At 38.4% G+C, this 13,333-nt stretch overlaps 1 protein-coding gene across 2 annotated transcripts in view; it reads right to left on the bottom strand.

The window, feature by feature from the left end:
- Positions 1 to 3,266: 3,266 nt before the first annotated feature.
- Positions 3,267 to 13,333, bottom strand: part of fibcd1b (fibrinogen C domain containing 1b) — a 111,136-nt gene continuing 101,069 nt past the window's right edge. The window contains exon 8 of one of the 2 annotated variants that reach the window (XM_057354047.1): positions 3,267 to 8,747. In XM_057354047.1, the coding sequence (XP_057210030.1) occupies positions 8,479 to 8,747 (269 nt within the window). In that variant the 3' untranslated portion in view covers positions 3,267 to 8,478. The remainder of the gene's footprint in view (positions 8,748 to 13,333) is intronic. The other variant, XM_057354056.1, reaches the window with a different exon arrangement.

Here is a 13,333-nt window from a genome sequence, read left to right as displayed (position 1 = left end):
GTAAATATGAGGTCAATTCAATGCCACATATATTTGCAAAATAAAAATAAAAATTGAGCAAAAATAAAAAAAATTGTAAACAAAAGTAATGAATCGCAAAAGAAAAAATAGGTTTGGAGAGAAAAAATGAGTTTTGCAAACAAAAATAAAGTTTTGCAAAAGAAGATAAAGTACTGAGAAATAAAATGAAGTTTTGCAAAGAGAAACTTCATCAGCAAGGATTTTGCAGCACATCTTTTCCTTTGCAATACCTACTAATTCATTTGCACTGCCCCTTTAATTCTGCGTTTCAGCCAACTGTGCGCTAGCGACTCGGTTTTTCCTATGCACTTCTCTGCATGTGAGAGACAGAAAAACATGCTATTACAAAACAATAGCAAAATAGAAAAAAAACAGTTTTAGCATCAAATAAAGTTACATGACCCTAAGGTAAATTAACCATGGTTTAACTATAGTATTTACTGAAATTTTGACAAAACAAGAAGGCAAACCAAAACAGTATGTCATTAAAATAGTGAAAATGTAGCAAGCAACCACTTTGTTAAGGGCAACTATACGTTGTGTGCATGTGTACTGCTAACAAAACCATTAATCTGCATTAAAACGTTATAGTACACGTTTAGAACACAGACTGAAGCAAAATACAACTTTAAGGAGTGAAAACAATCAACTACACATACCTGAGATCCGGTGTTACAGCAAATTCTGTGACCGTCGTATTCGGTGACCCTAGCAGGCACTGTTGTCACTGTGCAAATACGGCTCTCACTAAATCCTCAAGTGAAAACGCGAAAACATTTATGCGTTTTGACTGTCCGTTTACACGGAAACGGCATTTTAGGGGACTGAAAACGTAAACTTTTGAAAACGGGTCTCAAAGTGCAACTTTTTGAAAACGCTGCCGTTTTCGTTTCCATGTAATCTGCAAGTCGGAACTTTCTGAAATCGATGACGTCTCGCGAATGCATATTACGCGCTCGGTCGCGCGAGTATAGCCAAAACAATATGGCGGCTTCCCGTACTGTGAGCTCTCGCTGCTCGACTATGTATTAACGTTTTCCCAGCAAAATGTGGATTTGCTGCACCAATGAGACCAGCGGAGACACACTATTTACATTCGCCAGACTTTAAACACACATATACGTCGACCACGGTATTAAAAAGCACTTTTGGCTTATTACTGTGCATGTGTATGCGCAAAGGCACATCCGGTTTCTATAAGCAACAACATCGCCACCATACTATACACCATACATGCGTGCATACTACAGCGGTTTTATCCGTTTTCCTGGATCCGTGTAAATGCAGACAGTTTTGATAACGCTGTCATGTGTACATGAAACTTAAAAACGCAAAGGAAAAACTTTTCCGTTTTTCATCATGTAAACGTGGCCTAAAGCTTCAAAATACCCGCAATGCCTCTCTATTTTTGAAATGGTAGTATCGTAGTACATGTTGCATATGCGCGTTAATATTTATTTGAACACTTACATCTGCCTTTTTGAGGTGTTTATCTAAATGAATGTGTGTTTTGAATGTCTCGGACGAGCTAATGATTCAAATTGGCGATTTGAACGAGTTGGTTAAATGATTCACTAACTCAGTGGAAAATTGACGCCACCTACTTGCCGTTTTAGTTCTGCATTTAAAGTAAGCCTAATATTTCCCTTGAATTAAATTTTTCAAACATTTGAATTAGTTCCTAAGTGAAAAATGATCTAGTGTACTTTAGTATTTACTACAGTAAACTACTAAAGCTCATAGATACTAGTGTTTTTGAGTCTTATCATAGTAAATATTTAAGTATACTACAGTATTTACAAATGACTAAATGTAAATGTATTTGCTACAATTTATCCAATTACTACAGTTAATACAACAACATATTCTAGTGCAAAGTATAATACAGTTTACTATAGTAAATACAAAATGTTTCATCTAAATCTGTGTTTTTTGTATAGATTTGAATTATATGGCACAGCATCGTGATACTGCTTGGTATCGAGATACTTCAGCTGGTATAGTATCGTTAGACATGTTTATGGTACCGTGACAACCCTATAGGATACATCTACTGTAGGAGTGATCTAACAAACAGTCCATTGTGTGCCTCTTCATCACATCTCTCTTTCTTGCCCGCCCAAACACACATACAGATCCAGCACGGCACATACAGTAATGTATGGCTTAATGGATTTTATACTGAGCTAATGATATTTTCTAACCTTACAGCTAAATCTAACACTCATAGAAAACTTTATGCATTTATCAATTTAAATAAAAGATTGAGCAAGTTTATTATACGCCATAGTAATGATAAGAACAGTTGGGACGTCCTCAAGTTGTAGTAAATGTAGAAAAAAATTGTGCTATTAATGTAGGTCAAACCAGCATAGACAGACACATGCTGTTTTTAAAACTGGCAAATAGGAACAGAATGTTCTTTGGCAGTTGCCAATTTCTTTAAAGTACACATAAAGATTCCGGCAGAAATAAATTTAGACTTATTTATAGTGGAGATGTTTGAGGCAGCCGGTCCACGGGGAGCAATTGAAAATGGTGTGCTTCCTGGTGAAGTGTAATGTGTTGACAGCACAAACTCTGAAAGTATTAAAAATGTCTGGAGAGGGCAAGGAAAGATTTCCTTCTGGAGAATGGAGTGATGTGTGTAAAACGGTTTGCTACACCATGATGACGGCATATAGCAAAGAAATCATATTTTGTGAATTTTCTGAATCGAATGGGATCAGATAAAAAAAATGTGACGATGCATATTTCTTCATTTTCGTTGGCTGAACTAAAAAAATAACTGTACAGCATAACTAAAATAGAGTGATTTTGTGCAACAATTACGTCTCATGTCATTTCAAACCTGTTTGTCTTTCTTTCCTCCACAGACAGGGCCGTTTCTAGCTGTTTGGGGGCCCTATGCGAGATATTATTTGGGGGCCCCTATTTTTTCAAACTCTGAGGTAGAGATTCCTAACTTTTTTATATATTCTGTGACGATGCAGCAGTCTGTTACATTTGAAGAGGAAAGCAGGCTAGAGTACATTAATAAATGCAACAGATACAGTGTGTTCTTGAAAAATGTTTAATGTAAACTTTGAGGTGGCATAACATAAAAAAGCTTTAACTCACCATTCCAAAACAGTAAAAAATAAATAACTAAGCTTACTTAAATAAATAAGTATATAATGGACCAGCATCCATGTTATTGCACAATCAATAAAAAATAAATACAATAGAGCAAAGAATTGGATAATATTTCATAGCACATTTAAAATTCATAGTGCTATATGAATAATCCACTGCTATACTGCTACTACTACTACTACTACTAAAAGTAACAATAATCAGTCTGATAATAATTGGTTTTATTTATAAAATAGTAGCACAGAGGTCTATGCTTGTGACACATTTATTTGAGCCTTTTTGTAAAGCAAACTCTGGATAAAGCTGACTTTATTTACATACAAACAAACAATCATAGCCCGTTAGCTGAGGTAGCTCACATTTATCTGAGGCTAGCTGAGCTAGCCAGCATGACAAAAGTAGCAAACTAACTTGTTCAAAAGTTGGCATTATGTGACCCCTCCACCCACATCAAATGCCTTACCTTTATCCTGTGATCGTTTTTCTTCATCGGTTTTCTTCTTTTTGCGTTTCTCTGCACCAGACGCATAAGTACGTTTCGATGACATTGTAATTAGTGTCTACCGTTATTCTCATCACTTCAGTGGAAGGTGGGCGGCTGTCAATCATCCCGTCAGACCTGTCGGCAGACGTCACTTACCACGTGACAGCCCAGCCCAAAGGTGATTTTGACATGATTTTACCCTATGAACACTTACATGCTTTGCAAATGAATGCATAATGAATGCATGCAATACATGCAAATAAAGACAGGTACTTTTAATTCTCCAAAATATAATAAAATATGAGGCTGAACTTGCAGTTTGGGGGCCCCCTGGTGGCTGCGGGGCCCTATGCAGCCGCATTGTCCGCATATAGCAAGAAACGGCTCTGTCCACAGAACACAAAAGAAGATGTTCTGAAGAATGTTGGTAACCGAACAAATTTCACGAGTTCGCCTGAGCAGATGATGAAGATAGCAGGGGTAAAAAGTATGCGTGTTTGGTGTGCTGTCCGGGGAGCGGATTCTGAGCTCGCCGGTTCCATCCGAACCCGGAACGCTCCCGCCCCCCAATAGGAGCGACTGCACCAAGCTTGGAAACGGCCGAACCCAGAACTCACCCCCGGAGTCCTGCTATCAACAAGAGCTCAAGTGGAGGAGCTGGGGAGGTGGTGGGATGTGTAATCCTTTAGAGATGGCTTCAGGTAAGAATCTTTGTCTACTTATGTGCTGGTTCACTTGAGCTGATAGGGTAGAGTCTATGATTGCTGATTGTGAACCAATCGGCTTCTCCCGAACTTTGTTAATCGTTAGTCAACCATTAAAATCATATCGATGCAAGAGAGTGGGTGCCAGTTAACAACATTTCTCAAATTTTCTCTCATTTCTTCTTTTGTGTTCGGTGGAGGAAAGAAAGACATACAGGTTTGAAATGACATGAGGGTGAGTAAATGATGACAGAAATTTTATTTTTGGGTGAACTGTCACTTTAACTGGTTCTTTTAATGTATTAATGTATTAATACACTCTGTAAACTCACATAGTCTGTCTTGGCAAATACTGAATTACCATCTGACTCACCTTCTGGAGCGCTCAGTTATCACTGATGTATCATTAAAATGAGATCTTAACTTAGTATTTGTTCATGCAATCAAAGACTCATTTGTAAAAAAAGACAAAAACAACACAAAGATACAGAAAAGACACGCACAGAAGATGTATCTCAAAATCCATGCAGTGCCATTGCAGAAATCCATTTATTTCAATGTTATTTATTGACTTTTTTAATACGCACACAATATGAAGATCCAATAACAGAAATAACAATTAACTTTTCTTCTTTACACTTATTTTTTTTGCTTCATTCACTCAATCACTCACTCGCTCACTCACTCAATTACAAATAATCTTTCCTGTTATAATGTGCACTCCTGGTTTCTTCTGGTCTTTTGTCCTTTCTCAATTTCCTGACATTGTTACATCATTTAACATCTTTTCCCTTCATTCTTCAGTCTGCTAGCTTTTGTTCAGAGGATGGTTGCTACGGCAACCGACTGAAGAAATGTTATTGACAGCTGAACAGGCAGGCATGGTTAACTCTGAAGCAAACGATGACAAAGAAAAGCGAATGATTGCCGAGTAATTCCACAGGAAGAGAGAAAGAAATCACAGTTGAGAGAATGAGACGAGGGAAAAAGTGCAAAAGAGAAGGCGAAGGACTGAACAGAGACACAGAGTGACAGAGGCGACTTTGTAGTTTAAGCAATATGGTCAGATGGGACTCCAGAGACAGAAAGAGATGGTGTGGGGATCGAGAGCTCTCTCTGTCTTCAAGTGTCCATTTAAGTTTCTCGGCGGCATCCTCTAATGTTGCTTTTACTGTCATATTGCCGTATACCTTCTCTAGTAATGTGCTCATTATTTGTGCTCATAGCTTTAAATGTTCTTTAGCATCGCTCCTGGCAGACACAACAGCTCTTTAGATCCCAGCCATGTGACAGTGGATACATTCTAGCATTATCAATGGATTTCACCTGTACGTCTCACATCGATTCATTTGTGTACTTTTGTCAATTTCCCGTAAGAAAACATTTCACATGCGCTAAACGTCTCTAAAACACACACTGTACATGAAATTCTACACATATCTTAAAGCTCTTGGTACATTTATAAAGGAAACGCCAAAAACTGCTCATGAAAATCTTCAATTAAAAGATGAAGGAATCAGTGTTCAAACTTGCAGTTCATTCACAAGTCAACATGAACGCTGAACCAAAAATCAAATCAAATAAACACATTTGTTAGTGTGTTAATCGTGTTACAGTAACAGTGTACATTTCTCCATTACACAATTTAAGAAACTGTCATCATTATGAAAATGGACCTTTATCAAAAATGGGGAATAATTCAGTTTACAGGGGGATGAATAAGAGAAGAACAGAGGAGAGAAAAGGAACGAGTCAGAAAAGAGCAAAGACGTGAGAACAATGAGCAGCGTAATTGTATTAAAGGACACGCTGACCTTTTCGACTTCCATGGGGAACCAAAGAAAACAAACTCCAGGAGAGAGAGAGCGGAGGTAGAACAAATGAGAAGAAGATGAGAAGTACAAAGAGAAAGTGAGTGATGTAAGTGAGGGGAGCAGAGCAATACTTGAGGAAAAGCACAATATTCAGGTCTGAGACGTCTGACCTTTGGAAAGTGACCCGGAGGCAGTGAGCAAACTGATACACGTGTCTGTGTTTACACTTAAAGTGGCCGTAACTCCGACACTTTCTGCATATCTCATGTTAATCTTGATTACTTACAGAATAGTATTGTACCCTTCAAATATCAGTAGAAACTTTAGTTTGATCACATTTATAAAAGACGATACAGCTGTATGATTATTTCCAAAAACATACGATGCCTGGGGGGGGGGTTGGGGGAATGTTACCGCGTGCGTCTACCGCTCCATCTATCAGTGTTAAACGATCTCCAAATCCAGCATTATATCCACCGTTTATATAACATCCATCACCCAAAGGCAGTGAACAAACAAACACAGCTGAACTTCACGAACGTAGTGCTCTCTCCTGCACACAAGTGAAAGTGACGTGTTCCTTCTCTTGCTCTCCTTGGTTGACACGTGGGCATGCTTTTCTGGTAGAATTGTCCAATAAGGGGGCAATAATAATTGTCCAGTGGGCAGTCGTGGCCTAATGGTTAGAGAGTCTCGTGACCAGAAGGTTGCGGGTTCGATTCCCAGGGCCGGCGGGTAACGACTGAGGTGCCCTTGAGCAAGGCACCTTACCCCCACTTGCTCCCCGGGCGCTGCAGTGATAGCTGCCCACTGCTTCTGGTGTACGTGTGTTCACCACTTGCTGTGTGTGTGTTCACTACTCTCTGGATGGGTTAAATGCAGAGGTCACATTTCGGGTATGGGTCACCATATCTGACTAATAGGTCACTTTCACTTCACTTTCACTTCACTTTCACTAAGGGACTAAGAAAAGTTGTTATGAAACGTATTTTCAAGTTCGAAAAAAACTTTCTGAAACCTATACAAATGCTGGGGGAGTGTTTTTTGACAAGTTGACCATGTTAAGGATGAGAAGCCAGCATGTTTAACATTGTAAAGAAGTCAGAATGCATGAAACACCATTGCATCCCCCCTTTAAAAGTGAATTCTGGGTGAGTTGGGCAGCTCATTTAAATCAACAACGTATGCGCGCGCCCTCCGTCCAAAGGGCAAATAACACATTCCCTACTGTACGTATGTACGAGTGTCTTTGAGGGAACGTTTGGTAAGTAAACACTCAATCAGCAAGTACGTCAAGGCGATAAAAGATCCCCAAGAACACTCCAGCTCCACTAAACTGTCAGAAACGCACTCTGGCGACGTGGGGACGGCATCGCATTTTTCTTATATCTCTGCCTGTGTTGCCGGCCTCCTTCTGTGTATGTGTGAGATGAAGAGCCTGGATGATGATCACTTGGCAATGGCGATCAGACAAAGTGGCCAATGTGCTTGTTAATGCCCTATCAGACAGATGAGCTCCGCTTACAGAGACAAACTCCCTCAGAAACCTCTTCACTCTCCTCTACTTCTTGCTCTCTCTCTCTCTCTCATTTTATGCTTGTTTCCTGCAATCTCCTCATATTTCATATTTAAACTAGCCTTCTATTTCAAAAACAGATTTTGGGTTGTGTCCCAAGTGGCACAGGTACGTCTGTAAGACGTCTGCTAAAGATCTGGAGGTCTGGAATACATCTGCTAAACGTCTTAGAAAGAGCAGTTTTACATCCATTCGAAATCAGAAACATCTTACAGACATCTACTAGATAGCAATCCAAAAAATATGTTTTGCAGATGTACAGAAAATGCAGGCATCAGCTGCATCTACCAGATGTCTGTGGGGTGAGTTTAACATATTAAATACATTTAAAGGATAAATGGTGTGTGTATGAAAATAATATAAAGCCCTTTACTGACGTTAGGAAACGTTCCACCATGTCTTTGCCATTTATGAATTACCTAGATAATGGTACGGTTGATTCACTGTGGTTGTTGTCAAAACAGCTGAGTCAGTGCTGGGGTGTGTTTCCAGAAAACTTCAGGGTCATATGATTAAAGATTGTCACATGGAGGGCTTACAGCAGCCACACAACAGCGTGAGTTTACCGCCAAATGAATAAACAAAAAATGAATAAACAAAACAGACAACGAAAGTGCTAAGCAATCAACACGAGCTTTCTTTCAGATGAACAACAACGACCATCCTTGCTGTTTTCAATATTGTTCCATATTAAGGTCTTTTAAACATGTATTTTTGTACTTCTTCACATAGTAGCGGCGCTGTTTACTTGCTCTCTCTCTCTTCACGCGTTGGTCGGATTTTCATTTCGGTGAATTTCAGCGAGTACTGCCATCCGGTCCAGGACGACCACTCGATGCCGTCGGCGTACGAGGTGTGCTGTCCACGCAGGTATTGACCGTTCAGGTTGGAGGTGTGGCAGTTGCGGTACCACCAGGCGCCGTGATAGAACGAGGCACAGTTGTTCTCTGAATGATCGTTGTCTCGGTCCTTTGTGGTGAACTTCATTCCGTTGTGCTTTAGCAAAGAATCACCTAGGCAAACACACACATATACACAAAAGAAGAGGGAAAAGAGCAGAAAAGGGGAATTATAGAAGTTGAAACCCAGCTGACGTGCAGTATTCTTAATAAGTGCTCCGAAACACAGAAAGCCATTTCACACACAAACACACACCAATGAATACAAACGACCACAGACACCGATGTGCAGATAGTTTCCAGCAAACCCGCCTCATCTCCATGGCTCAGACAAATGACAAGAGCAATTTCAGCATTTTATCTCATTTCAGTGTGATTTATGCCTGTAGCGTTACCAATAGCGTACACTGACATGACAAGAAAAAACCTATTTGGTTCTCTGTACTTCTCCTAGATTTCTCCTCGCTCTCATCCTCATGCTAACTTCCATTGAGACTGTATCTATTTCAGCACTTAAAAGAAAGAATGCCTTACACTTACACTGTGGTGAATTTGTATTTCTGATAATCCACATCAAGCTGTCTCACACAAACGTACGCAAATGTGCAGTAAAAAATGAAAATATGTAAAAAATAAAAAATGTTCTATTTTTATTAAGCTGCGGTGAAAATAAGAGAGCACTCCAAAATTATTTTGAGTTTTTCTAATGTATTTTTTATAGGTACGTGTTTAAGTAAAATTATTTTTTGTTTTATTCTGTTAACAAGTGACAGCATTTCACCCAAATTCCAAATGAAAGTATTGTTTTTTTTTATTGGCAGAAAATTGAAACAGGACAAAAAAGATGAGATGTTTGCAGATCTTGAATACCGCAGAGAAAACTCATAGTTCATAATCATGTTTAAACAACACAATATTAATGTCTTCACATGTATTTTAGGATTCGTTCAAATTAATATATCATAATTTTTCTGAATTAAAAAAAAATGTATGCGTCTTTCACATTACTGTTGGGTGACTTTGTCACTCCTGAGGTTTGTTTCTCTTGAAATCCAACAGAAACTGGACTAGAATGGCTATAAAACATTTATTTATTTATATGACTGCATTTATTTATTTATTCATTTATTTATTAGATATTATTTATTATAATGATCTTGCTTGGTCTATAAACACCATGCACTGTGCTGTGTTTTACCTTTCTGTGTTTTTCTTATTTGCTCCTGTAAAGCTGCTTTGGAACAATGCACATTGTGAAAAGTGCTATATAAATAAAATTGAATTGAATTGAATTAAAACATGCAGAAATGCTGATTAACGGCAAAACTCAAATTTTCTGTGGCTGTACTGTATATTGTAAGATCAGTGGTTCTCAAACTTTTTTGTTGTAATGCCCCCCTTTGTGTAGGGTGCATTCCCTTGTGGCCCTTCAAATAAAGACTAAATTCAAAAATCTTATGCATATTTACTATACAAAGCATTAACATCAAATTGTTTGGTTGGTGGTTTAATTTTTCTGATGTTTGATTGCACAAAATGTATGATACATTTCTATATTTATGCCACAAAAACTGTGCCCGCCTGGATCCATCCATGGCCCCCAGTTTGAGAACTGTTGTAGATCATATGAAAAGTCCTTGTTCACGTAAACAAGCAATGTTCTGTTGACACCAAACCAAACAGACTTTGAGTCTCAACAAAACTTGATGCTAAAGTGGTGACGTGTCTGATGCGCCCTAAATTATTTTTGTCAAAAAGTAAAGAGATTTTTTCTAAAAAGAGCTAGTGCACTGAGAGAGAGGGCGAGAGAGGCAGGGACAAAAGAAGAAAGTGAGAGCGATCTGTATTGGGTTGAGTACAATAGAAGTAAATGTCAGATGGTATAATGCAGAGGTGCTAAAGCTCTCGGCCATTCTATAGTCCTGTTTAAAACCCACTGCTTTCATCCAGTCTAAACGAAAAAGATCTCATACACAGTTCCAAAGCAATAAGCATCCATTCCTCTCCTCTAACATGCCCTTGAACATCTGCGGTCTTCTGATTCACAGTCAGGTTTTCTCACTAACGTCAAAGACAATAAAGCGAGAACTGATCCTAGACCGCACACCAGCGCTGAATTTCTCTCCCGGAAACACGCGTCTTTCAAGCTTGACAGATTTCGTCTACAGCTATGGAAATAAGCCATTAGTCACACTAGGGTCACATAGAGCCTACAGAAAAGATACTTGTATTGCAGTCTTGACATTTCTGCATTAGGAGCTTTATATCAACTCATGTCCTTGCAAACCCCCGATTCGCTCACCTGCTCTTGGGAATCACTATTCATTTGTCAAGGGGATATTACCATCTTGCAAACCCTTAGGTTGTGATGTGGTAACACCATGTCAGAAAAAGCTGAGCCAAATGTGCATGCTGCATAAAAAAAGTCGCTGTAACGAAGCGCTGGTCTGCGTGTGTATGTGCGGCTCTGTGCTGGTTGTGCTCACATGCTTGAGCGAACGTGGAGTCACCTTGACGCTGTCGGATTTTGACATGCATTAGGCCTCACCAAGCAGGTCCAAAGGAGATGCCTGTCAAGCTCCGATGCAAATAATCACAATAATAATCTCGGCGCTGTGATTAGGGAAGAACTGTCAGAGAGCATGCAGGAAAGCCAGCAGCTCAAGGGCACCAAGATGCTGCCCAGCCGAGACCACCTGCTTTACTGACAGAAATGCTCCGGACACGATCCAATTCATCTGAATATACCTGCTGTAAAGACAGGGGCTCTCTCACCTCTACTTCACACTCTTTTAATGGTGTGTTTTATGTCTCTCCATATCCTCTGTTTCTCCTTACCGTACCACCTGTCCTCGGGTTCAAACACAGAATGCATGATTTCTGTTTATCTCTTTAATCTCCAATGTTTGTTACAAGCTCGGAGGAGGTTTTCAATCTGCTCGGCGGAGATGCAGTTGTCTATGTTCTTGACATTTCAGTCAATGGTAGTAATTGATTTGGAGGCTTTTGGTCTCCTGTACATATGTGTGTGTGTGTGTGTGTGGGGGGGGTTATTTTGAGGAGGAAATGTGATACTGAGGGGTCCAGATGCCTGAGACCAGTAACTACTCCCCCAATTTTTTTGTTATAATTTCAGCATTTTAAATGAAACAATATCAACAAGTTAAATTGAATTTGAAGAGTTTGGTTCCAAAATGAGATAACTCTAAAATCTAAAATCATGTTTTTTTATTATGCATTCCAATTGTATCAATCAAACTGCAGTTTGTTTTTATTTAAGCCATAATAACTAAAAACATACAGCTAACTAATACAATAAAACAGAATAAAAAACATGATTTTTGAATTTTTTTTAAATCAGAGTTATCTCATTTTGGAACCAAACTCTTAATTTTTACTCATATTTGAAGACGTACTGACAGCAAGCGTTTGTCTTATGCAAATTTGAAGAAATTAAAAATAGAAGAAAAATAGTGCCTGTACCTAAAATCTTAAAAATACATCTGAAATATATTTCATGTAGACAGTTTCAAAGCAACAACATAAACAAACATCAATGCGCATGCACACGTTCGAGGACTGCCCTTAACTTCCGATGCACATTCACAAATAATAGAGTGCCTGTAGATTATTTCTGATAACAAGCAAAAGAAACCGAGAAGAACCGTTACTTGGCTAAACTTACCTCTCCATTACTGTGAATTTAGCCTGCGATACCAAGCTCAACTGCGAGATGTCAATGTCCCATGCGGTTTCTTTAAATGCGACAAAACTAGATGACCCATTGAAGAAATTGTTTATTTAATAAAATAAAAAAATAAAAAATTCAACAAATCACTTATTTAAGGCAATTATTATACAATATTTTAATATTAATTCATATAAATGATCATTAACATAAATTAAATGAAATATAAACAGTTACATTATTAGACTAGCCAAACCGATAAACAAACACCGGAAGTTAAATGCAGTCCAGGTGCACGTGTCCGATGAAACGGTCTATATAGAGTAGTTGCCAAAAGTGATGTCCAACTTTGAACAATTGACATTTTCACCTTTTAATGAAACATTTGATTAACTATGCATTAGAAACTTGTATGCATGTGCCATTGGTGTGCTTGGAGTTCAAACTGGAGCTCAGCTTTGAAAAAAAATGAGCAAAAAATGACACAGAACATGTGTAAAGTCCCTATATTAAGGAGAAGGACTAAAAATATTACCACACAAGAGGATCAACAAATCTTAATAAGAGATAAAATGGTAGTCAATATATGCTTTATTTCCAGTGAGTTTTTTATGCATTTTGTTTTTGGATATTTAAATAAAACCCATAGGCCATTCCCTGATACTCTTTAGTTAGCCTTCTTGCCAAATAATATTTGTTCAATAAATACCTTAAAAGTTTAGTGTTTTGCTCCTTTTGTACAAACACCTTTGACAATTTAATCTAATCTAATCTAATGAGGGCGCATTAAAAGCAAATATTGTACAAATACACCATCACTCTCGGCCACAACAGCGTTTTTCATCACAACGTTTACGTCAACATCAACATCAACTTTAAACACTAAAACTTTGCTTGCTTCAGGGTTTAAAGAAGGTTTCAAATCCCATAGTTTCAAATGAACCTATTCTGTATATTGTGTTAGCGTGTGACTAAATGAGTGCATTAAGTCCTTTAATTACTCTGTCTATGC

This window comes from Triplophysa rosa, linkage group LG2, assembly GCF_024868665.1.
Source record: "Triplophysa rosa linkage group LG2, Trosa_1v2, whole genome shotgun sequence".
NCBI lineage: Eukaryota > Metazoa > Chordata > Actinopteri > Cypriniformes > Nemacheilidae > Triplophysa > Triplophysa rosa.
This window is presented reverse-complemented; position numbering and strand designations above follow the sequence as displayed.